This window comes from Rhododendron vialii, chromosome 7a (assembly GCF_030253575.1).
Source record: "Rhododendron vialii isolate Sample 1 chromosome 7a, ASM3025357v1".
In the NCBI taxonomy this organism is placed as follows: domain Eukaryota; kingdom Viridiplantae; phylum Streptophyta; class Magnoliopsida; order Ericales; family Ericaceae; genus Rhododendron; species Rhododendron vialii.
In genome coordinates, this window is record NC_080563.1 from 1224155 (window position 1) to 1250173 (window position 26019).

The 26019-nt window shown below is 39.0% G+C and overlaps 3 protein-coding genes across 4 annotated transcripts; all 3 read left to right on the forward strand.

Annotated features, from left to right (window-relative positions):
• Positions 1–803: 803 nt before the first annotated feature.
• On the forward strand, positions 804–7526 carry LOC131333312 (protein REVEILLE 6-like). The gene is made up of 9 exons (XM_058367771.1): positions 804–1176; positions 2722–2779; positions 3915–4038; positions 4145–4321; positions 4419–4526; positions 5166–5275; positions 5628–5687; positions 6909–7026; positions 7113–7526. Exons 1-8 carry the CDS (start codon positions 911–913, stop codon positions 7014–7016), a joined length of 1011 nt encoding a protein of 336 aa, XP_058223754.1. The 5' UTR covers positions 804–910; the 3' UTR covers positions 7017–7026; positions 7113–7526.
• A 1199-nt stretch (positions 7527–8725) lies between these two features.
• Positions 8726–19262, forward strand: LOC131333309 (uncharacterized). Of its 2 annotated transcripts, none has more exons than XM_058367767.1 (10): positions 8726–9814; positions 9913–10011; positions 10168–10379; positions 11299–11492; positions 11689–11797; positions 11904–12214; positions 12685–13104; positions 16093–16174; positions 16282–17853; positions 18791–19262. In XM_058367767.1, the coding sequence occupies exons 1-10, from the start codon at positions 9747–9749 to the stop codon at positions 18955–18957; spliced, it is 3234 nt and encodes a 1077-aa protein (XP_058223750.1). In that variant the 5' UTR covers positions 8726–9746; the 3' UTR covers positions 18958–19262. The 2 variants fall into 2 exon arrangements, with proteins under 2 accessions (XP_058223750.1, XP_058223751.1); XM_058367768.1 differs by having other exon boundaries at positions 8746–9814; positions 16288–17853.
• A 990-nt stretch (positions 19263–20252) lies between these two features.
• LOC131333311 (sphingoid long-chain bases kinase 2, mitochondrial) lies at positions 20253–25611 on the forward strand. Its single transcript, XM_058367770.1, has 12 exons — positions 20253–20580; positions 20677–20753; positions 22073–22126; positions 22209–22268; positions 22919–22996; positions 23146–23192; positions 23293–23333; positions 23493–23577; positions 23671–23785; positions 23900–24022; positions 24133–24233; positions 25082–25611. The coding sequence occupies exons 1-12, from the start codon at positions 20433–20435 to the stop codon at positions 25212–25214; spliced, it is 1062 nt and encodes a 353-aa protein (XP_058223753.1). The 5' UTR covers positions 20253–20432; the 3' UTR covers positions 25215–25611.
• Positions 25612–26019: the final 408 nt, after the last annotated feature.

Here is a 26019-nt window from a genome sequence, read left to right on the forward strand (position 1 = left end):
ATCACGTAAATTGCGCTTTATTTTATAGTACAGTTTCATGACAACAATATACGTATATACAAATCATGTGACGAAAATAGCTTGTATATTCTTGGTCGTACTACTTATTTTACGAATATGATGACATTTTACAGATAAATTTTTAATTCGGTGCAGTAAGAAAGATAAATAACTACAGTGATTTAGTCATTTGGTCAGATTATCCTTCTGTAGTTGTTCAAATCAAACGTAATCCGAAAAAAAATAGCCTTATGATAAATAATCCCCCCAAATTAATCTCCTTAATTCTATCCGACAAAAACAAACAAGTCATACAATCCAAAGGATTTTCGTTATCAATCGGAATTCTAAACTTTTGGAAAAAAAAAAAAAAAAACCCAAAGGATTTGACTTTGATCTCAAGAGGCCGTAAGTTCAAATCCCGCATAAGTATATATATATATATTTTTTGAACATTGAAGAACCATTGAAAGTTTGTCTAGTTATTAACTCCGGGATCCAAAATTATAATTTGCACGCAAGCTGTCTGTTCATCAGCTAATAAAACACAAAATAAAAGAAATTTTGCATGGTGACATAACCTTTTGTCGGATTAAAAAAAAAAAAACCATAAAAAATTTGTAAGAAATTCGGCAAAGGAAATGTAAAATACTCCAGAATCTACGCTCCGCCAATCAGAGAGCGACGCGCAAGGGTGTGTGTCCGACTAGTCACCCACTTCACGACACGTGTACGTCTAGTTCTATTCCACGTGCCCCTTTGCGAAATCCCGCTATATTAACCTCCACTGCCGACTTTTTGTTCTTCTCCTTCACTGAGGCTAAGCTCAGAATCGACCGCAACAAAATCACCACAAAACCCTAGAGAGAGATTTTCCTGATTTATTTCTATTTTCTGTTTCGAACTGGTTATGGTGTCTCTAAGCCCTAACCCACCAGCTCAACATTTCTACATGGATCCGATGAAAATGGGCTTGCCCGGTCTCAACTCTCTACCCACTTCGACGAGTAACAATACGGCTAGTGTTGTGAGCGGGGCATCGAATTCGGATTCGGATGCGGTCTGGGAGTTGTCGGAGGATCCGAGTAAGAAGATACGGAAGCCCTATACCATCACCAAGTCCAGAGAGAGCTGGACCGACCAAGAGCACGACAAGTTCCTCGAGGCCCTTCAGCTGTACACTTCTCTCTCTCTCTCTCTCTCTCTCTCTCTCTCTCTCTCTCTCTCTCTCTATATATATATATATATATATATATATACACTGTATATATATTAAGGTCTGTTCTTCGAAAATTGTTGTTTTGGTAATTTTTGTTCTTCCTTTCTGGATTCTTTCTTAGATTTATTCGACAGGAGTCTGAAAAATATTACTACCAAAAGGGAAAAAAGAGTTCACTAAAGTCGGGAATTTTTTTGAAGAGCTGTTTTTTATTTTAGTTTTGGTTCATTTTTGTTTTAATAATTTTGTGGAGACGAATGATTGCTCCTAAATTTTTTCGAGGAAAAGCTAAACAACAAATTACGGAAAGTAAATAAAGACCAATAATTTAGGGAGAACAAAGCCTAAGCTTAGACTCTAGATGATTACGTCTACGGTTCCTAGAAAATGGCGCGTAATTAGAAGGAGAGGGAAAAAAAACCCAGGGTTATGTGTGGCTTTGTTTGATTTCAGAATAGCAAAGGGTTTTTATTATGTGGGTTATGGATTAAGAATCGAGTTTGCCTTTTCTTTTTGCGACGTAATTTAAGCTCTGCTACTTCTACTTGGAAACCCCACCGACTGTTGATGTTTTAACTGATGGGATATGTCTTTTTATCATAGCGGTTTCATTGTAAATCGATCAGTTGTATGTTTCTTGTATTAAATTGGACTATTGTGTCTATCACTAGTATTTTTTGTGGGTGAATGAGAGATTCATTGAAAGAGCATAACAAGCAAGAGTCAAGGAAGGCAAACCCTCCTTTTACAATAGACTAAGAGACTAGTCTAGCCAAACCAAGGAAGAATCTTAGAGGGAACATTCCACTATTGTCTCTTAATGATGGAAATGTCTCATAACTTAAAGTTTGAGCTTGGTATATTAGAAATCTAGCAAGTTCGAGATTCATTTTGCTAACGAGCAGTGATTCATTGTCTTTTGTTTCAAAATTCACTATTTTGTGGGAAGAAAATATCGGAGGGAATTTAGACACCCTTAATTGTTGGTCTGTCAAGCTAGCTAGGAGCAAGCTTGCAGGTAATTTTGTGATTCCGTTTAGTTTGAAGTTTCAATTCTGGTTTAGATGTCCTACTTGTTGTGCCACGAGGAAATACCTAGTGCTAATGGTGGTGTTGTTTTGGAATACTCGGAGAAACTTTATGGAAGTCTTTTTCCGGAAAGTTAGAATTGACTGGAGCCTTAAAGTGCTTGGAAATGTCAATTCCTTTAGTAGAATTTTTGGATGTCCTTAATGTGCATTTTAGTTGAGACCATGGGAATTAAATTTAATTCCATCAGGTTTCATATTGAGCCATGAAAGTGAACGGGCCTGAAGATGCATTGAACATGCTTGATGGATATGTCCAGCATGTGGATCCAGTTTCTAAGTTTCAATATGAATGTTGTTTGCATTGTAAAACACGATTTAGGGTTTAATTTTTTTTGTTAAGTTTTCCATATTGACGTGGTTGATGTGCACTTTGAGTTAAAATCTGTTTTTCATTTATTTTGGGAATTTCAGCTTTGATCGTGACTGGAAAAAGATCGAAGCATTTGTGGGGTCAAAAACAGTCATACAGGTAAATAGATTGTTCTTCTTTGATAATACATGTTGATGCAAACATTGAACTTTTAGCAGATAATTTTACATGGTTTCTTGGAACATACCAAGGAGTGTAAACCGAAAGCTCGCTTACTTTATGTTTTTCAGTGTCCTGTGTCTGGTTTGTCACTTCAAGTTATGAAGGCAATCTACTTGAAGTAGTAGTTATCTTGTTAAATGCAGTTGGGGCAAAGCATTCTGGCTTTCTTGAGACACATGAAATGTCAATGAATGATTTTACTGATAAAGTGTTACCTTTCAGTGCTGGTACTGAACTACTGATTACCACGATGGGAAGGTTTTGAAGGAATGCTAATATTCAGGGTTTTTTTTTGGGTGAAGTGGATAATGGTATAGGTGTGGCAATTTGTTGAAAAGAAAAGGAAAAAGCACTTGTCTTTGAAATCATATTACTGCATATTTGGCAAGATTGAAGTTGTTGTAATTATCATCTTTATTCCAGATTTTTTTTTTCTTGATTTATGATCTCTTGGACAACTACTTGGATATTAAGATGTTTTTTCCCCACTTCTCACTTTTTTTCTGATTGGCTTCCCGCAACAGACTTATAATGATGGGGAATTTGTTGGAGTTTGTCCCACATCGGTTAATTATCTCCTCCAAAACTAGTATATGAGCCTGAGCGGCCTCTCCACTCTTTGCCAATTGGTTTTAGGTTGGAACCCTCAAGAAATTTAATATGGTATCAGAGCTAGATTTTCGGAGGCTTTTCCCTTTTGTTCGTGCCATAGTTGCACTTTGTTTCGTTATGATCCGTGTGTTTCGGATCCTTTGTTGACCTCTCCACGTGCGAGTTGGGGGTCACACGCGTGGGGAAGTGGTGGAGTTTGTCTCACATCGGTTAATTATCTCCTCCAAAACTAATTATCTCCTCCAAAACTAGTATATGAGTTTGGGCGGCCTCTCCACTCTTTGCCAATTGGTTTTAGGTTAGAATCCTCCAAGAAATTTAACAGAATTTGCTTGTTAGCTCTCAAGTCTAGTTATTCCACTCATAATTTCTAGGCACTGTGGCAAGTAGAGTGTCTTCATGAATATATGCTTCATGCCTTCATCTATATTCCACTTACATAAGGGTAAACCTTTTGCAGATACGTAGTCATGCCCAGAAGTACTTTTTGAAGGTCCAAAAGAGTGGGAAAGGTGAACATGTACCTCCCCCTCGACCCAAGAGGAAAGCAGCTCATCCTTATCCCCAAAAAGCCGCTAAGAACGGTTGGAATTCTTAGCCTCTCGTGTATATGTTTGTTTGTAATATTACATTTCTTATCCTTATTCAGAGCCCGAAGAGAACTGTTTCTCATAACTTCGTACTTGGCAGCTCCAGTGGCGTCCCAAGTTACAGGACTATTTCAGTCATCGAGTGCTGTGCCTGATTCCAGATACGTTCTAAGGCCTGATTCATTGTCGCATCCTGAAAACTCAATAAGTTTTGCCCCGTCAGCTTATTGGACTTGCAATTCTGGGCCATCTGTCAATGTGTCACACATCACAAAAGGTTTCATTTTTTCCTTACCCTTTCTTCACTTGGGTTTTTGTTTTAAGAAGAGTGTAGATTCCTTCTGCTAATCTGATATGTTTGTTTTCGTATATAGATGAAGTGGGAGTAACGAGCAGCAGTAGTAATGAAAGCACCCCGAAGATGTGCATGAATCGTGAAACGAACTATCAAGGAAAGGGAGAAGTCAGCAAGCCTGTGAGAGGTTAATATTTAAATGTTTTTTTCTGGAATGTTTGGATTGCATGCTTTTTGTTCAAATACTAGTTGAAAGTGCGTAACATGTTCAGATCACAATTAGCTGACCACACATTTGCACGAGTCAACTTACTTTAGATTTATGAAGTGATTCACTAGTTTTTGTTTGCTCAGTTCTCTAAATTTGAGGGCTTGATATATATATATATATATATATATATATATATATATATATGTATATATATATATATATATATATATATATATGTGCTGCAAGGAATCATGAATCAGGAACGTTTCTTTTTCTACTAGTTCTGCTGAAAATTGTAGACACCTACTTTGGGAGATAGAGTGATGGACATGGTTACCACTACAAGATGACACAATCATAATAGTGAAACTAGTGACAAGATGCATGAGTTCCAGAGTTTTGAGCTTGGGAAGTTTCAAAAATACACATTTGTTAAGTAATTCTTCGGTGTGAAAGAGTAGAGAGATGCTGGATATCTTGTAGGCATGGGGATAAAGCTTGTCAGCAGTCACCGATCTTCTTCCAAAATTGGCCTTTTAAGAAACATTCAATTGGGTTTTTGTTGCTCATCAACTGCTCTCACTCCTTCCACATTCTGTCCTTTGTTTTCTGCAGTTATGCCAGATTTTGCAAAGGTATACAGCTTCTTAGGAAGTGTTTTTGATCCCAATACATGTGGTCACTTGCAAAAATTGAAGAGCATGGATCCAATAAATGTTGAGACGGTAATTTATTTTTTATATCTAATGCTTCATTTGTTATTTCTTTGTGTAATGAGTCATGATTTGTGAATATGGTAGTCTAAGACGTGGTTACGGCTCAATTATATGTCACTACTCTATTTTTTAGTTTCAGGTAAAATATTTACTAGCATATCTTCTCTGTAGCAAATGTATATGTTTGGTTTGGAAGGTTCATTCTGTGGATTATGATGTCCTCTCTTGTTTAAGAAGTAATTGTTAATTTTAAATCTGATACTTTCTCCAAAACTCGGTGGCCTTCCCAGTGAATTAGCTGCCTGAAAATGTCTTGCAAAATATCGAGATTATTTTTAAGATTTTTGAATTGGTCGTGCAGGCATTGCTGTTAATGAAGAACCTTTCTGTCAATCTAACAAGCCCTGAATTTGAGGATCATGTGAGTACTTTCTTTTGACAGTCGTGGAGGTTACTTTATTCAAATACAAAGGTTCTGTGTTTTTAGTTTGAGAATGTTGAAGTTGTGGGGAACCTCTAATTGTTGCTTGTGGCCTACTTGCCATGATTCATTGCCTCCTTGTTTGAGATGCAAATGTTTTGCGCACTTGATTTGGTATAATGCACGGACTCACAGAGCTGAATGAAAATTAGATTTCTATTTTGGAAAGCAAAGTACAGAAGCAGTGAGCTCTTTTAGCTTTAAAGCTTATTCAAAATGTTTCGGCACCCTTTTGCATTTTTTCTACCCGTTTTTAGACTTATTGTTATCTAAGAGGGCCGTTACATTTTGAGTTTATGTACAATTATTTCACCTTAAAGACACCCAATGGTGTAGTTTGAAGGCTTATTTAGATCTTATCATGTTCAAGTCATTTGTTACCTGGACTTGGAGAAAATTGTGTGCTGTTTTTCTCAAGTATCTAGGTGATGTTATTTAGTGTGACCATAGAAGATGTTTGAGTGGACTTCTGAAATAAGCTAGCTAGCCACGATGAGTGGACTACTCACATATCCATGTCGGACAACAGACATTCAACCCATGATTAGGAGATTCGTGTCTGGGAAAATTATTAATTACTCCTCGAGCACTTCACGTGGTGCTCTAGGGGCTTTCTCCACCACTTATTGGTGAGGCCTCCACCACCAAGTGTGTGGCTCCCACATTCATGTGTGGTGGAGAAGGCCCTTGGAGCACCGCGTGGCGGTGCTCCAAGAGCACTAATCACTCTTAGTGTCTGAGAGGTCTAGTTGAATATGCATGCAGCAAGTGTGTCTGCTTTTTTTTAAAGTTTAAAATGTAAATGCACATGGAGCTCCACTCGATGAATCGAGCAAAGTACTTCAAAAATTCTAAATGCAAATGAGTTAGCACTTTCTTTATGCTGTACTGTTAGATGAAGCTCCATTTGGCAAGGGATGTAATTACATCAAGAAACATGACTATTTGGTGAACTTTAGATCAATGTGATGTGATGCATAGACACATGCCTAATCTCTATCCACAACACAGAGTCTTCTTCATGGTATCCCATCAAACACCGTGAATCGTTGGATCTTTTGCTTCAACGTGATCTTTAGTATTCTTGTTAATGTGAGAAAAGTTCAGTGTGTCGCTCATCTCTGCTTAGCTTCCTCTTTTGTCTTCCTTTATTGTTTGCAGAAAAAGATGTTTTCATCTTATGATGCTGATGCAGAGAAGGCTAAGTCCAGTTTCCTTGGCAATAATTTCCATGTTTGTAAACCAGAGAATGCTATTGCCTCTGTTTAAGAAGTGAAAGGTATGGAGAACACACCTTTCTTCTAATGTCGTATGACAATATTAATCTCATCACTTCGTTCTTAATTCTAATTATTCCAATTCTAGGTTGATCAGCAGCAGAGAAGGAGAATAAGTATGTGAGCTTTGGTTGCTACCAACGGTTGATTGATGGAGATTACTTGTGTGTACAAATTATGGATGTGTACTATGTAGCATCTAGTGTGACAAACTCAGTCATGGAGCTGTTTTGTTAATACCCGGCTTTCGCTTTTTCTGCTTTGTGTACATATACGGCAATAGTAATGTTTGACATGTAGTTGTGTAACTAATTGTGGGGACCTTAAACACACATTTTCAAGCTTTGATGACAGGATGTTTCCGTTGAAGCCATGTTTTTTTAGGATTTATCCGGTAGTGAGTTTTGTTCTTATAGATTAATCTTTGTGAACGATTACAGCCATTTTCTGTTTGTTTCGTCTGTTGACGCGTGAATGGATTTCTATTGTTTCTTTGGAGCAACTGTATCTTTTCCATGTAACCATTCTTGGATGTGTATGAGTGCAATGTACTCCCTGGGAACTGGAAGTCCTCTTAGTGACATCCTGGTGTCCCTGTACTGAAACTGTACCGTCGTACCATTGTCATTTTAGATATTGGGCAATCCATGGTTTTGTCTTCAAATTTCATGTCCATTGTTGTTATGTCGAACACCAACGAGCAATATTGTTGTAGAAAATGCCCACACAAAAGTAATTAGGTATCACTTCATTGACCAACCGCAGATGGAAATATGCTAAATTAGTTTTGTTGTCATCTTTTACATTACATCTCAAGTCTTCTCATTTTGTCGTCTGACTTAAATTTTCCATGTCAACATTAAGATCAAATGGCTCTATGAAATTACCTAGTATTAGTTGGCCATTACTGACAATTACATGGACCAATAAGGCAATAATGGCATGGAAACCAATAAATTTTTTCCTTCGTAAAGAACACAAAAATAAGGTGTGAAAAGTGAGGTGGTGTTCCTTTGACCCTCCGTCTCTATTTAAATGTTCCGTTTCGTAACTCCAACTTATTAAAAAAATATTCACTTTGTTTGGTTACCTCTTAGAAAGTTATTTTTGATGTAATGAGTGGAGAGAGATAGAAAGAGAAATTTATTGAAAACTGTGTAAAAAGTAAAAAGTTAATTTTAAAAATGGGAATCAAGCGGAGTGATTATCATTGCACATTTCACATCAATTTTTACCTTTACTTTCCCTATTTACCCTTTATGGAGAGACATTTTTACTCACTAACTTTTCAAAATGGAATTTATTTTAAGTGGCAAAATGAAAAATGTATCAACTTTTATCCATTAACTTTACAAAATAGACACTTATTAAGGGACAACCCAAAATGGAATACTAGACCTTAAAAATGGGACAGAGGGAGTATAAAGCAAGTGCAGGAGCTCGCGTACGCGTCTCTTAAGAACTTCCAAAACAACTAAAATTCGTGAGTGCGAAGATTGAGAGTTTGAGTGTAGATAATTTTGAAGAATTATGCGACTAAGGTCTAACTATCTCGTGTGTGTGTATGAGAGTCAACATATAAAAACAATGTAAAATACGGGGACTAAATTGACATAAAGAAAAAACCAGTGACTATACGCGCAATTTTTCCCCTTGAGGGAGTGGTTACAAAAAAAAAAAAAAAAAAACCCAGTTGTGTCATGAGAGCAGCGTAACTTATCTGTTTGTTTTCTTGTGCTAAAAAAAAAAAAAAACCCAGGGAGCCTTTCCCCCCCTCTCTCTCTCTCTAAAACACGATCGACGAGAAATAGCTATGCAATCAAAAACCTAGTTTTAGTCCTCGTTCTGGTGATTCTTCTCTCTCTATCCCCGTCCGGTCCAGGTAGTTTTCCGAAATCGTAGCTTCAAGCCTGACTGTATTATTAACATCGAGCAAAACAAGAAACCCTAGAATTACTTTTCCTTCGATTCTAATAAGCCAAGACGTCATGTACTTTTATATGGATTGTAATTGATTAGACGATCTACACGGAGTATGATTCCAGATTCGTGTTTTTCCCTGTATGTGTACGTGGTTTCCCTTCGAGGAAAGTGTAGTTAGATGTTGATAGTTAATTGGAAATTTTGGTAGAGAATTGGCATCCTATTGGATCTTTTGTTTCAATTTGTTTTACTGTAGATTGAGCTGGATTAAGATGCGGAACGGCTGAATTTCAGATTGTAGGGTTAGTTTGGTTCTGGTTTTGTTAGTTGAAGCTTTGTAGATTTGTTTTAGCGTGTGTTGGTGATATACATTGGCGGTTAAAGTCAATATATGGATCAAATCATCGTGGACGGTACCTAGCGCTTTGAATTGATTATGGTTATCTAGAATTAGTGACTGGAATCTAGGGCGGTAAATGCGTTCGGGTGATTAAAAAAAATGCTACTATGAGTTCTGGGTATTGATTTTTGGACGTGGGACTGTGTAGTTGAATTCGGTGTGGTTATCTTCATTGGTGGTTAAGTCCTGACTCCTGAGCGGATCAAATCGCTGCGTTGCTGTGCTGCACTCTTTGAATTAGAATACCGTTGCCGAGAGTGAGTGAGTGGGATTTAAGTGGAGATATCAGGGTGTTGGGTGATCAAAATGCTATTGTGAGTTCTGGGTATTGCTTTTTTGGACGTGGGGTTGCATCGTTGAATTAAGGATTGGTTATAAAATCTCATCAAGCATTGCAGAATGAGCTTGGAGAATGAAATTCAAAGTTCTCCCGATGGGGCTGCTGTACCATTTTCCGAATCTAAAAAGTAAGGAAATTGCGTTTTCCTTGTGTATTCTACTGGTTTTATCAATTTGATTTGATCATATGTTTCACTTTTCACCGTTGTTTTTTCTTGTGATTCAGGCCTTCAAAATTATCATATACAAGAGACTTCCTTGTATCGATAAGTGAATTAGATGCTTGCAAAAAGTTACCAAGTGGGTTTGACGCATCTGTACTAAGGTATGATTCACTCATCCCTTCTTTGTTAACTTCTTAACTAGTCTTAGAAACTGTTGATGTTGGGTCCTCTTTTGCACTAATGTCATTGGCTTGCATGGTTGTGATGGTCATTCCTGCATCATAAAATGCTCATCTTGAACTCTTACTCATGGTCAGTGAATTTGAAGACGCCTCCTATGGAATACAGGACCGTCAAAGAGTTCCTGGCAGCTCACCATTGCTGAGTTACAGGCGTACCGAGTACAGCTCGTCCCCGCCTCTCAAAGGGGATTCAAGCAATTATTCTCGGGGAACATATGGGAAGTGGGACAGCTATTCTTCTGGACGTAGTGAAAAGGACAGTGACGCAAAATCTGATTGGGATTCAGGTTGGTGTTGATATTCTTCGATCACTACTAGTAATTATTCTCGATCATTACTGCTTGTCATTTGATGGAAGTTATTTAGGTCATCTCGGGGAGCATATGCCATTAAATTCCTCTTATTGTTTTACTTGTAGTTGTAGGAAGCTCCGAAGCTCTTTTGATGCTCGCTGCAAGCTTTACCTCAAGGCTGAGCAACTCTTTTTAGGCTTAAAGAGTAGGCATAGGTCTTCTTAAGCTTCTGAAAACAACAGCACCCTCGAATTATCCCACTCTATTTGACGACACAGTCTTCTATATAGTTAAATTAACAAGGAATTTTTTTTGTTGAGAGAGGGAAGCTCGAGGAGACTTGCTATTATGTCCCAAAATTGCTCAATTCCTCTAGCTAGGGAGGGTTATCTGCACATTCACTGCTTGGTGAAATCTGATGATTTCGTTAGTAAAAGTTGGACCATGCCATCAGGAAGGAGACACGAGTTTGTGGAATGGCAAACTCTTAATAAAAGTCTGTCAAATTATATTATCATCTTTATAACAAAAGAAGGAAACATGGAGTAATAGAGATTGGATATTTTCTTCAGAACTTGGAAAATATCTTGTATAACTCACATGCTAACAAACCTAGGCATATATACCCTCACAGGTACTATATTCATGAAACAAAGGCATACATATTAGGCATGCTCATAAATACTTTATCCATATCTTGTAAAGGCCCTTATTAATTGGTTTCCTTGGTTGTGCTGCTGCTTGAGTCTTTGGATGGAATGAGAGGGTGAGGTGTTTTCCTAAATCCAAATCTTTGTTTGTTTGTTTCTTGCTCTTCTTGTGCTTAAACCTTTCCAAGAATCTAGCTTTTTCTAAATCAGTCTTTCGCTACTGCCAAAAATAGTTGCCATGATTTACGCACCTTCTCTTACAGATTCTGGAAGGCACCACTTCAACCAATCTCGACGGTCTTGGCAAACTCCTGAGCATGATGGGCTTCTTGGGAGTGGTTCTTTCCCAAAACCGTCTGGAAATGCAGCAGGATTGTCAGCTCCAAAGGTTCGACCTAATGATCCCCACCAGCTGAACAGGAGTAATGAGCCGTATCATCCTCCTCGCCCTTATAAGGTTAAGATCATGCTTTTTGGCGACTTGCTCAGAAACATCAACCTCTATATATACATGGTTTTGGATTTTTTCCTGGGGCAACTGAAAAGTGCAACTGTACCTTTTTTCTGTTTTAAAGTAAAATTGTGTTTGGTTGAAGTTTGTTGTACTAAACTCCTCTATGATTCTTCATATTTCTTTCCCCTGTTTTCTCCAGGCGGTACCTCACTTGCGGAGGGGCACCACTGACTCTTTTAATGATGAAACATTTGGTTCAACAGAGTGTACAAGTCAGGATAAAGCAGAAGAGGAAAAAAGGAGAAGAGGTAATACCGTTTTTTCCAGAGTTTATTACCATTTGTTTCAGCTTTTATCTTTTTGCCTTTTTGGGTGTTTGTGTCTGTTGAACTTGGAGTGTACATTTCTTCTCAGAATCCTTTGAATTGATGAGGAAGGAGCAGCAAAAGGTACTTCAAGAGAAGCAGAACAACCCAGACAAGCATAAAGATGGTCATGTCTCAGACGTCAATGCATGGCTGGAAGATAGCAAAGACAAAAAGAGAATTTCCAACAGAAGCAATGAATTGGAGGAGTCTATGGCACAAACAGTTTCGAATAATGACTCATGGAAATCTTCTTCACAAATTCTTGGATCCAGACCACTTGTACCCCCAGGTTTTAAAAGCACAATTTCGGAGAAGAATCCTAATTCTAGAGCTCTAAACAATTCCCATTCGACAGAGGTATATTCATGCCACCCTTTTTGACTTTCTATGTTCTGGAACTTATTGCCCAACTGCTATCTTCAATCTGAACAACAAATCCGGAGGCTATTAATGACAACTGACAAGGTGTTGCCAACCCCCAACCCCCTGAAATGTCCTTGTGCGTTTTGATCTATATCATCAATGATTTGCAGTTTTGCATATTTGCTAGAAGTCATGATGAAGTTCACCCTGAACTTATCATCTTCTACAACCCTTATCCCAATGAAAGCAATTTGTCAGTGGCCTCTTTTATTTTTGGGAAGAACAAATTAATTACTAAAATTAGTTTGCATGTGTCAAGTTCACACTTAATTAAACAATTGGTGTTGGCACTTCTTTTTTTCTTGTGACTTGTTGAGTTCTTGTGAGTTCCTTCTTAAGTAAATTTATTTTTTTCACTTGTCATTTCTTTCTTATTGACGAGTATTTATTGGTTGGTTTGACAGGTTACAAGAATCGAATTTGAGCAGAATCTTTATGATGCCAAAGCTATTGGGCAAAATGGGACTCTTGATAATCAACAAGAGAGACAGTCAGCTCAGAAAATGGATTTCAGAGAGCCGCAGCCGGAAAATACACTTCACATCCTATCTGTGGATAAGGGTGAGCAGATTGTCGACTCATTAGCAGTTTTGGATGTCTCTCTTAAGAGATTTGGTGTGGAAGATCAACTGTACCGGACTACTAGTCTTTCAGAAGCTTCTGAAACCCAGGATGGTAGTGAAAGTGTTGAATTTGATATGCAGAAGTTTACAGGGCATAAAAGCATTGGCAGTTCCAAACAGGATCAATCGACAACTATTCTGCAAAATCTTTTTGGTGGTGCTTCAAAAGTGAATCTCAGTGGATCCTCGGATTTCATCAAGGTAATTCTTTTACTTGTAGCACTTTTTTTCAGGGCTTCTATATGGGCCCCATTGCACTTTCTCAGGGCCTCTATATAGGTCCGTTATTGTTAGACTTTTTGGTTTTTGGTGTCTGCTTCTCACTAACTGCCCTTTTTGCTTAGTCGAACAAGTCAGCCATCAGCAGTATTGGGTTAGTGTCTGTGGACGTGAGTTGTGGGAAGAGCACCTGAGGTCGCCCTTTGGGTATATGGCGGTTGCTACAACAGTGCTCGGGACCACCGGAGGTGGAGGAGGATAGAGCTCGGGGCGGCCGTAGAGAGAGAGAGGGTGGCAGTGGAGAGATTGGTCAACCAGAGAGTTAGGACTCTGTATCTGTAGGTACTGTATGTGTGTTGTATTGGATGTAGTCTGTCTATATAGTGATGTATCAACCATCCTTATATGGAGGCTTAGGAGATGGCCAATCCAGAGGGATGGGCTTGCCAGGGGATGGCGAGGCCAGAGAGAGAGTCAGCTGATCATCTGACATTTGCCGATGTCAGGGGTGGTTGATATAGGTATGGTTGGGGTTATAATGACGGTGGTTGTAGTAATGGTGATAGTAGTTGAGGCAAACGTCGGGTGACGTAGGCGGCGCCTCTCTCTCTATGGTCGGTCAAGGTGGAGCTCGCCTCATGGAGGCGAGCCTTGACAGTCCCCTTGCTTTAGCCTCCAAGCCACATACCTCCTTAGGTCCCGAGCGGGGTACCCAGGCCCTGCTCCTGACCTGGGTATCACGAGGATTCTTTTGAGAGTCGCCAGGCTCATGAGAGCCTTATTTGTTGTGTAGGGAGCAGATATAGCAGAGCATGTCAATAGTCTTTGTAGTGTCGTGTTTTGGAGACTTCGCTGAGGAGTTCCTAATATGAAGGTCCATGAAGTCTAGAGTACTTGCATGGTATGAGGAGTCGGAATCTGGAGGAGCTTGCTTGACTTACCTGCGGGATATTGGGCCCGCCGGTAAGTGCCACGTGGCGATCCTCTTCCGGATACCCACAGTGTCAATCATGAAATAATTTCTGGTCACGAATCACGATTGCATTTAGCAGTTGGAAGTTTAGTCTGTTATTCTTTCAGCAAAAAGCCCACTGATCATCTTGTTAATAGTCTGCCAAATCCCATGTATTTGATTTTAATTTCCACCTTCCCACCGTTATTGCAACTTATGAAAGATTAATTTGAAGATAAGTGCCCACTTCCCTTCGAGATTGTAAGTCCCCTTGACCCCTGCCCTGTTTCATCCTGATAAATTTAGCCAACTGAATTCCTTTTCCCAATCAAATGAGGTTCATTGATCACTGGAATTGCATCGTTTTCCACTTGAAGAGAGCAATGTAACTAGATCTAGACCGTGTTGAAGGTTAAGTGAGTCAAGATAGGCTTTGTTTCTCTCTAATATGTCCTTTCCCAGCTAATGTGTTTTGTTTGAAGTTACATTTGCCACATCAAAATAGGGCTACAATGGTTTCCATGAGAGGTAAATTAACAAGGAATAAAGTTGGTTATTTCATATATGAAGAATCATTCCACCTTGAAGATGAAGCTCTTGTATATGCAACTATTTTTTTTCCCCTTGATTCCCTTGGAATTAAAACTGTGAGAGTAAAATAGTTGATGCACCTCATCGGTGCATGAAGATTACTGAGGTGGGATCTATCTGGGTAATAAGAGATTCTTGTGGAGTGGATCATTGCAAACTGGGAATCGGAGTGGTGGTTCATTTTTTTCCCTTTAGTTGCTTTGTGTGGCGCTTTTGGTGGTGGAGTTTAAGAGAATGCCTTCGGTGACGTGGTCTCTTCAGTTTTGTTGTAGCACAGTCCTTTTGTTTTGAAATAGATACTTTATGAGTAATCTTTTTGTTTGTCTGAGAGATAATAATATATTGTGTTAAGCCACTATCATATTATTGAGACAACACTACAATCATATATTCTACGGGATCTATTTCCATTGCCAATTTATAAAATTATATGTAAGCTGTCGTATACAATATTTTTTTTTGAAAGGCAAAAAATAAATAAAAATAAATTTAGAGCTGTCGTATATAATATGATACATTAATAATCGTTTTGGTATGTTTGATACTCTTTACAGAGTCTGCCTGTACTAAAATTTAGGGGTGGATGTATCCAACCCCTAAATGTAAACCAGCACCCGGCACATAATATAGAGGATGCTTTTGGATGGTGTTATGACAACTGGTGAGATTTTTGGGAAGGCTTTACATGGGCGTTGGGTGTGGACATTCTATTATTTTGATGGGTAGGTTGGGATTGGACATTCAGTCTTACTAACCTCCACCCACTGGGGGAGGATAATATGCCAATAATTCCAAACAAGTTCGGATATCAATACATATCTCATGGATATGGATACACTTTTACAAGTATCAACACACTTTTCTCAGATATCAATGCACCTTTTACGTATTATCCTCCGCCCTAGCATTTTCCATGGATATTTCCCTTCTTTGGAAGGCTAATTTGTAGATAAAGAAAAATCTAGTGTGCTCTTGCTACTTGTACTGCCACCTTGGAGGTGACCTTGACCGGAAGAGTGATGCGAGATTGGGGTTGTTTGGGTTAGAGGGCGGATTCCGAATTGCTACCATGCATGTTTGGTTGGAATCCAAGGGTCCTTTATGGGCTACATTGTGATCGGAATCTAAGTTACTTTTGAAATGAATTTCCGGAAGGAGGTGACACTAGTGTCTTTCATGCCTAATTTGTGGGATGATTTGGTTTGGGCAGAGTAGGATATCCTTAGAAGTTGTAGTTACTGAAACAAGGTGAAGAGCGTCTTGTTGATTTCATGACTTTTCTGGATCTTTTGAAAGTTCCAGAGGAGGAGGTTTGGTTTTATTGCCTCTGTATCATCAGGCATTGCTTTCACCTCATCTTGGGCGGTGGTGGTGATCTTACCGAACAAAAGTGGGAATCTGACACCTTTTCTTTTGTGTTGCTTCAGCATGACGATGCTAAACAAGATGAAACACAGAGTTCTGATGTCGTTAATTCGTCCAAGTTTGCTCAATGGTTCTTTGAAGATGGTATGCATGCATTGATATATTTGTTTTTACATTTTTTAATGCTTTTCAGCATCAAATTCCTTGGCTTAGTTGTAAGATTTCTTGCTTAAGTTGTTCTTTTGCATCAGCTGCAGAAAAGGCGGCTGTGGAAAATCCACCACAATCTAGATCAACTGACCTGCTTTCATTAATTGTTGGTGGTGAGAAAGGTGGACCCCAGGTTTTTGATGTGAAAGCCACTGATCATATTCCACCACCTCTTTCCTTCCAAAGTTCTGAACTTACAAACAAGCAGTCCGTATCTAATATGGCATCTTCCACGATTGGGATATCTGAACACTTGTACGGTTCCAGTAAGCTAGAGGCGCCCCCCGCAATCCTCACTTGTGAAGACCTTGAACAGACAATTCTGTCTGAATATAGTGAAAGTAATTCAACATTGCACACACCTGTTAAAGGATGGAGTTCTTCTAGTGCAAAGACCGAGGAACCAAAAGCAGTTATTGATAATCTTGCATCTCAACACCTCATGTCCTTGTTGCAACGGGGACCAGGCTTAATAAATAATATAGATTCACCGAATCTAGACAGTGGATCCTCAGGAAAACTACATGTCTCTGGAGGTGCAATTGTTGGCAGTGTGACTGACAACTCTAGAGAGGAAAAGCCTGAAGACCACCACCAGTCTGGGAAGTCTCTGACTCTTGAAACGCTATTCGGATCTGCTTTCATGAAGGAGCTGCAATCAGTTGGAGCACCAGTTTCTGTCCAGAAGGGCTCAGTTGGTTCTGCAAGAATGGATATTTCTGGAGTTTTAGGTGATAGTTTTGATATTGGATCCAGTAGGAGCAATGATGAAAATAATGTTCTACTATCAAGTCAGAAACAGCAATCAAACTCTGATAAGATTGAAAACTGGTTAGGTTTTAATGACGCTCAAGTTGAAGTAGATCCAGTAAATCACCAAAATGTTGCAGTGTCAAATCTCGGTGGGTTTGATGCAGCAGTTGATATTCAGCTTCCTGAAGAGGAGAGCTTGATTACAGTTGGTGATCCTCTTAGTACCCTCAATTCCATGTTCATGTCTGCTGCAAATTCAACTCAAGGGGAACTGTTATATTCTAACAAATCGCTTGATATGGCTGAAAAGCTGGGAACTCTTAATGCAGTTTTCAAGGATGAACGACCTATGCTCATAGGTCAAGGAGTTCCGCCTTTTGTTCGTGGTCCTTATGATTCAGTGGAGCCTGACATTCCGTACCGCAATGTTCATGCCCAACCATCATCTCCCCATTTTCAATCCCCTCATATGAATCATGGGAGGCCATTTCTGCGTCCATTAGATTCGTATCCTAACCGTGTTAGTTCCCAGATGAATTTCATGGCTCCAGAGGGCATTTTAGACCATGATGCTTCTGCCAATCATCAATTCCGTGCAAATATGGCGCGCCCTCGTTTTCCTCACCCTAATAGTGGGCCAACAGGATTCGATCTGCCTCGTCATTCTATGTTACAGCAAATGCAAATGCCTGGCAACTTTCCACCACCTCATCTACTTCAGGAGTTTCCCAGGGGTGGTCTGCTGACGCCTCACTCCAGCAATGATGCAACTGGTTTTACTCAGGCACTAAACCAAACGCAAGCTCTTCCTTTTGGTCATCAGCAACCCAATTATGGTGGTTTTGGAATGCGATTGCAAGGTAAACCCTCATTGCTTCATTGATCCCTTCTACCTCTTTTTTTCCCCCTAGGATTAGTCATCATAAAGTGCATGCTTGGCAATATTGATCCTGCTTAGTTATCCTCTTGGAATGGTCTGTAGACTATACCATAATCAGAAGGCATCTTATATGAGGTTTTTCTGATAACTTGGTTTGTCCCAACAAAGGCATGTTGTCCCTTTTGTTACTTTTATTGTTTAAATATATATCATAAACTCCATACATCGTTTTCTGAAGGATGAATGTTTAGTCTAGAGGCTGAAATATAATTTTTGTGTTAGCATCACTTTTGAGTCTGGTTTCTAAATCCTTAAGTTAAGCTCGATCCCTGAGTTTTCTTCTTTCAGTTGTCCCTTCGGCCTTTCGGTTGCAGTCCACTGAAACAAATCCTAAGGATGCATGCATCTCATGCCGTGCGGCCCTTGCCCACTTTTTTGTCCTGTCTGGTAGGAGTTCAAACAACTCTCTAGATTGCCGCTGATCTATGGTTTATAAAGTGCCTTTGAAAAGTGTGGCCTGTCAACTAAAGCTGCTATTGTAGCATTCCTTAGATCTTTTACAGTGCTGCCCGATATGGCTTTTTGTAGCAGTATTATTAGGGACCGTTCTCTTATCATTTTTTTCTGCGAGACTTAAAAGCATCTTTTACAGTGCTGCCCGATATGGCTTTTTGTAGCAGTATTATTAGGGACCGTTCTCTTATCATTTTTTTCTGCGAGACTTAAAAGCACTAGAGTGGACTATTGCACCTTGAAGCATTAGGTTCCTCTCTAGCATTTGAAAGGTTGCTTCCATCTTCTTATTTTTGGTCTCATTTCCTCCTGTGCATCTCATGGGTATATCGCTTGGTTTGATTCTTTTGTTTTCTGGTGTCAACTGCTAGTGTGACAATGTATTTTTTTTTCCCTTCGTTCAGCTCCTGATGTTAGCGGTGGAAGCAATCATCCAGAGGCATTCCAAAGGCTTCTTGAGATGGAACTCAGAGCAAATTCGAGGAAGACCACCCACCCTTTTCCTGCTGTCGGTCGCAACCAGGGAATGTATGGAGGTCATGACCTAGACATGGGATTTCGGTACAGATAATGGGAGCATCAGTTGTCATCAGCAACAAAAAGGAGAAACAAAACAGCAAGAGTGCATCTGTTTCGGTGGATTGCATGTTTCCATGGAGGATGGGTCTGTTTCAGTGCCTTTCTCTATGGAGGGTTGATCGCGGAGAATGTAATTACTGGATTTTATCTTCCATGGCACGTGGTTGGGAGTTTGGGTTTTTGGTCCTTTATGATTTGGAAAACTTAAAAAAAAAAAAAAAAAGTGGAAAAAAAGACAAAAAAAACAAAGAGAATATATATAGCTTCTGTAAAATGCCTTTCGTGCTTTGTGACGCATGATTTCTTGCCCTATCCGCCTGTGCTTCGTGGATTTCTTATTGCTGTTATGTTCTGATTACAGGCACTCGTCAACTACTAATACATTTGAGAGTGATGGACTGACCTGCGTCCCTCTCATTTGTACTGTTATTGGCTGGACTGAATTATTATGGGGAGGGTCCCCTTAGGGATTGGACGGTGTTGTTGGCCCCACACTGGATCAAATCCATTTATATTAAGATTAACGTGTTACAATTATGTCTTAATGATACCTGATCAACCTGAACTTTTTTCATCGGTGGTAGTCTCGAGAAGGCTGGAGAATGAAAGCAGTTCTAATCAGTGTAGTAGAGTCCTAGGGGTGGGCATTATGTTGTGGAATTTCGTGTTCGTGTCAGAAAATTTTTGCAATCATAACTTTAACATGTTTAGCTTTTCGTGTTATCGTGTCGTGTTATATTCGTGTTCTGTGTCAGAAATAGCCGACCCTGTCCCATTAACTTTGCGTTCGGCTCATGTCGTGTTATCTCTTGTTCGTGTCAGAAATTTTTAAACCTTAGCCCAACTTGTTTAACTTTTCATGTTATCGTGTCGTATACGTGTTTCGTGTCAAAAATAGTTGATCCTAACCTGTTAACTTCTTGTCGCGTTTCGGATTCGTGCCGTGTTTCCTATTGGAGATGGTTGTAATCCATCTGTGGCGGTGAGGGGTGCGATGTGGCAATTCTACAAATCCCACAATAAGCCAACCAAACAAAGCGATTGCCTACCAAACAGGCAATTGCGAAAACGTGGAAAATAATTGGTCCGTTAACATTTGTTGTTTACTCCGTTGACGCACATGAAATACTACATAAATAATTTCTACATCCACTCTAATTTAGTACTAAGAGTGAACATTGTAATTATCGAACTGAACTACTCCAATCCAATGAAAACGAGAGTGAGTCCACATCACCTTAACTGCATAATTATTAAAGTTTAAATGGGTTTACTAATCTTTGGATTAGCAGTTTCACCATCTTCTTCATTAGGAAGTAGTACAGTAATAGGCTTTCCTAAACCCCTACTAAATAGTAGTAATACTATCATAACTTCCTCTGTCTTAACGATATAAAACGGCACGGCGCCATTACTTTCCTTACATGTATGTATATGTATCTACGTACACCTGTGTAGATACAAGTAATGGTTTATTACAGGATTGCGGTGGTTACAATGTCCAAACCCTCGTTTTTCAGAGCGGACCAATCCATATCAGCCGACCGCACTTCTTCCGTCGGCGGCGCCTCCTCCTCTCGCCGTCGCGACCTCGTCTTCGTAGTCAATCCCCAAGGTCTCTTTCTCTCTGTAAATTCTCTATCTGTTTTGTAGTATTCGTGTTAGGTGTTTGATAATTGAGGTTTTATTGTTGTTACTGCAATCGAGCCAGGTGCTAATGGTCGGACGGGCAAGGAATGGAAGAAATTACTGCCGTATTTGAGGTCTCGCCTCGGCTCAGATTGTAATGTGAGGTTTCGATGGGATTCATCTTGTTGATTTTGGTGCCTAGCTGTTTGTGTAGTGTATAGCATTGTTAACTCGGGCCGAGGCGAACAGTAATGTGTTTGTGGAATAAGGATTACACCTAGTAATTATGGTTTCGATGACTTTGAATGGAAATCCATTTTCTCCAACAGATCGAACTGAAAAAATTAGAATCTATTCGAATATAAAAAGGGCGAGCACCAGTTGGTGTGAACAAAATTTTTAAGCTGCGTTACAAAAGTAATTTTCATTATTGTCCAACTAAAGAACAAAATTCTATAACTACTATTATTATAAGATGAGGTAACCGTTCGGGCAAAAGAGTGAAATCACTTGAGCTCGACTACCCACTACCACACCGCACGTATTCACACATGCACACCCGGAGTTTGTGCCCAATTATGAGAAGGAACTTAAAAGAGCCTTAGCTTTGTTTATATCTTTGACACTAGTGGAAGAAGTGGAATAGAGGATGATATCTTGCATGACGATTATGTGGCAATACAGACAGCACAGTTAACCTAGAACACTTTGGTGAATAGAGACTGTTTAAGTATGTTTGTTTATCTAGTACCCCATGACATCTTGCTCCTAGAAGAACATACTAGGCTGTTTAAACGAAGTTCAAGGGAAAAATTGGGTTGGGAAGTGCTGTAAGAATGTGGCAAGCGAAGTGGAAGTGTTGATTAGTGATTTGAGTGTGTTCCAAAGATGTCATAGTTTGCACAAATAATGTGTAAGAAGGCACTTTAAACTGCAATTCTCAAATAGTTAGTGTTAGGCATTGGGTGGCTGAAGTAGGACTGATTGTTTTTCCAAATCAAAAATGGATTGGTCATGAAGTACTATTGGTTAACATCACTTTTTCTTCTCTTTTTTTTTTTTAAACGAAGCGTTATGCAAACTATTTGTTTAGCAGTTAGCACTCAGCCACTCACTTGTAGGAATGTAAGATCAAGTAATCAAGTGGTTTGGGTTTGTTTCGGAAAAATGATCTGAATGTTCTTTGGTTTTTAGTGTTAGCCTGGCATTTCTGTTATTTACCAACTGATAGCTGGCTAATAACAGAATCAGCTGCTTGAAAAGCATTATCTGGACAGTTATATACAGCTGAGATGCATGCTTTTCATGTGAACTAAAATCCCATTATGGTGTAAACTTAAACTTGAGTGCGCGTTTCACTATATCATGCTGATGAAATATGTCTGTTGTAGCTTTGGTTTGTCTTGTTTTGACTTGTCGTAAGCTTCCTAGCATTCAAATTGATTTATTTGTGATGAATTTCTCTGCACGTTGACCAGATATGCGAATCATTGACTTCAGGTCCTTGTCATGCAATTGACATAACAAGAGAGGTTGAAATCTTGAGCCTCAGAATTTGTCCATAAACTCAAATAAGGTATTTTATGCGGAAATGTTGACATAGGTTGTTTGTAGGCTATAAGTGAAGGTGCTGATGCGGTGATTGCTGTTGGGGGTGATGGAACGCTTCATGAGGTGAAACTTGTTTCTATATGAGAGGAAACACATTTATTTTGATTTTGCATCCGTCAACTTCATGATCTTTATTATCAGTTTTCTTATTGCCTATGTAGGTGATGAGTCTGATGACTTCTAACAATGCATTTATTCTCTCTAATGCGCTTTTGTATTAGTGTGGCTCATCTGGCCATAAATGGGGAGCAAAATAACAAAATCGTTACAATTTTCTGCAAGTCAAGTGTATAGATGTTTGTGCTTTGAAAAGAATGTCATTGGAAATGAAAGATCTAATAGTTAAACAAGTTGGCTAACCAGAGGATGCAAAACATTTGCAAATTCAGTACAAAGTGAGATTGGTACCTCTTTTTTATCACTTAATACTTAGTTGAATATGGCTTATCTACTTGGTACACGCCGCAAAAGAACACTGCATAATGCATGGTCATCGGTGGCAGCTTGCGCTCGCTAGAAGTGTTTGACCAAATCTACTATTTCAAAGTTTTAGCTATCTTTACCAATATCGCGGCCAATACAGACCTATCATGAGGCTAAACATCTATCTGGTAGTGCAAGGTCTTGGCATTAACATGGTTAACTATTCCTTATTTTCTATTTATTTTGTTACCAATGTTAATACTAATGTATTAGATAGTGCTTACTTGTAGGTTGTCAATGGATTCTTCTGGGGTGGGAAACCTGTTTCTAGTCATGAACCAGAGGTTACCCATACGACTGCCCTTGGTGTAAGTGTTATGAGCTCCCTAATATCAATTTGAGACTTTTCTCTGGTCTACTTTGCTGGTCTGCAAAGTTCATACCCATGTTATGTATGATGTGAACTGCATGGCTTGGGTTTTGGAGAGTAGATATGATGATTGTGCTTTCTCTACAGCTTATCCCCTTGGGGACTGGTTCAGATTTTGCCCGAACATTTCGCTGGTAAGTTTTTGCTTGTTTTACTGGTTATCAGGCACCATTTTCCTCTAGTTTTTGCTCCAGGCTGTTAAATGGAAATGTCTCCACTCATTTGTTTATTCAGGAAAAACGACCCTTGCGAGGCCATTGACCGCATTGCGAAAGGTGAATCTACCTATTTGGCTCACTTCCTTGTCTCATTTATTTTGATTCATTGTGCAAGAGCTTCTCTTCATAGTGTGCTTTTGTTGTAGGTATTAGAGTTTCATAATTAGCTACTGTCATGTTTATTTTCACTTACCTTATAAGAGAGTTTACCTTCAGGGCTGAGATCTCAGATTGATGTTGGAGTCATTATTGGTGGCAATGAAGACTCTCATTACTTCTTAAATGTTGCTGATAGTCATTTGTAAGTCTGCTTCTTAAGTTCAGACTTCATCAGCAGATTCATCACATGCTGATCGGAAAGATTGCATTTCTATGTTCTACTGCATTTTCGCAGGAGTGCAAAAGCTGGTTATTTTGCATCTAGATACAAGAGGTTTGGAAACTTATGCTATGTTATTGGTGCTTTGCAAGCCTTTTTTGGCCACCATAACCAGGACCTTAAGATTAAGGTCTGTGCAAATCAACAGTCTCTATCTTTCAGGTCTTTTTATAAGCCATTAAGGATTACATTCTAACACCATTCTGGCATTGATGAAACTTTACATACACTTTGTTTCCTTTAGGTCAATGAGGGTGAATGGGAAGTATATTCCAACGTGACAGCCCTGTGCATTGGAAATGCAAAATTCTTTGGTGGTGGCATGAAGATAACTCCAAATGCTGACCCTTCAAGCGGAAATTTTGAGGTAGAAAGTTCCCCGAAAATGATATTGCGTCATGTTTTGCAATCTATTTTACATAGCACCGCTACTTTCTGTGGCCGGAAAGTTTATTTATGCAACTTGCTTCTGCACAGGTGGTGATTCTTCAGGATTTCAAATGGTATGACTTTATTCTTAAGCTGCATAAGCTTTACAATGGGACACATTTATCAGTCAAAAATGTACTTTCAAGAAGGTGCGTTCTTTCTCTTAAAGCAAAGATTTGTCTGTATTTGGTTTCGTTTTATTGGTAGTTTTTCTCTACCTCTGTAGCGTGTTCTCTTTCCTGAAACATGAGTAGGGACTGTGTCAAGCTCTTGTGATAGTTATGTAGCATATATAAACTTAGAAATTTTAAACTGGGCTATCCTGACCATTAAGGTGACTTGAGGCAAGAACACTAATCTATAGTCCCTGAATGGCCGTTGTATATCATTAGGCTACTTGATTTGGATATGGCCATTGTTTACAGTTATCGTTTAGGGTTATACATCTTAAATGATGTAAGTTTCTTGCTACCATTGTTTATGCTTTGAACTACCCTCGTTACTGTATCTGCACCATAATGCATCAGTTATGTGCCTTTTAGTATAGTTATTGGCTTCTTTCTTAATGATACCATTATTGCAGATTCTACGTTCAACCTAAATGGGTGGACAAAAGAATAAGGAGTTATATCAAAGCTTCTTTTGGTTGACCTGATTGGGTCTGCTTGGTCCATCGTCTGGCCTTCTAGTTCTTTAACTTCTTACTGAAACAAACTCTCCATGTCGTTAACAAACTATAGGGCTATTCTAGCCAATAACAAGAGCTTTCTTTAGTAAATCTACTTAGACACAAATAGAGTAATCCTATTGCAGGCCTGTACCAGAATACCTTTCTGCAGAATTATGTATGCATTCAGCAGCTTGGTATATGTATTTGTTTTGAGAATGAAGTTTTGCGGTTATCCATATTTGGGCCACAGTCATGTACTCGAATTGTAGAAATTTTTCATTCAGCTCAGGAAGTACTGACCCTGTGCTCTTATTGTCCCCGTTGCAGTGTGCGTTCCATTGAAGTTGAAGAGCTTGAAGGCGGCAGCAGCAGCATTTACGTGCAGTCTGATGGAGAATTTTTAGGGTTTCTTCCTAGAAAGTTTGTCGTTTTGCCCGGTGCGATCGAGATGATCCAATAACACGAACGGCAAAGAACATCTAATTTGTTGTGTTCATTCTGCCTTTTGTTTTTCATTTCACGCTGATGCATCTGGGTCGGCGGTTGAACAGCATAATAATGAGAGAGAGAGAGAGAGAGAGAGAGAGAGAGAGAGAGAGAGATTCATTCATTCATTCATTTCGTGTTCTGCATTTTTGTGGTTGTTGTAAGGTTCATTGTGGTCCCTTATCTATGTTTCATTTGTAGTTTCATCTTTCCGGTATCATGTTGCCCTGGTCCAAAGGGGTCATTTTGTTGTCCGAAGAGTCAGATTATGACGGTCATGCTAACAATTGTTCGGTGGTTAAGAACATGAACAATATGTTAAAACCTTTAATGTAGTTGTATCAGTAGAATTTTTGACAGATTTTTGTATATCCTCTTCTCTTGTCTCAATTCATTATGAACTTTCGCCGTATTTGGAAAATTATGTCATTTGACATCAACACATTAGTTGAATGAGTTCATACTTTAAAATTTCCCTCGATTATTTGATAATGCAAGAGACGTAAATATGATATTGATCACTATTAACTAGTGTTTTCAGCTAAGCCACAAATGACATAATTCTTTAGTTGATTCCCTGTTTTTGCTTTCAATTCTCGCTTTTGTTCTTAGGTTATTATTTTTGCTAGTTTTAGCAATTTGATATATTTTCAAAATGCGCTTTTATGCTTGTGATTTTGTCTTACGGTGACGCACAAGTGGGACTGGATTGAAAAGTTAATTAATTTTTTTTGCATTTATTTGTTTTGCGTTAAACTTTTGTGACTTATTGATTCGTC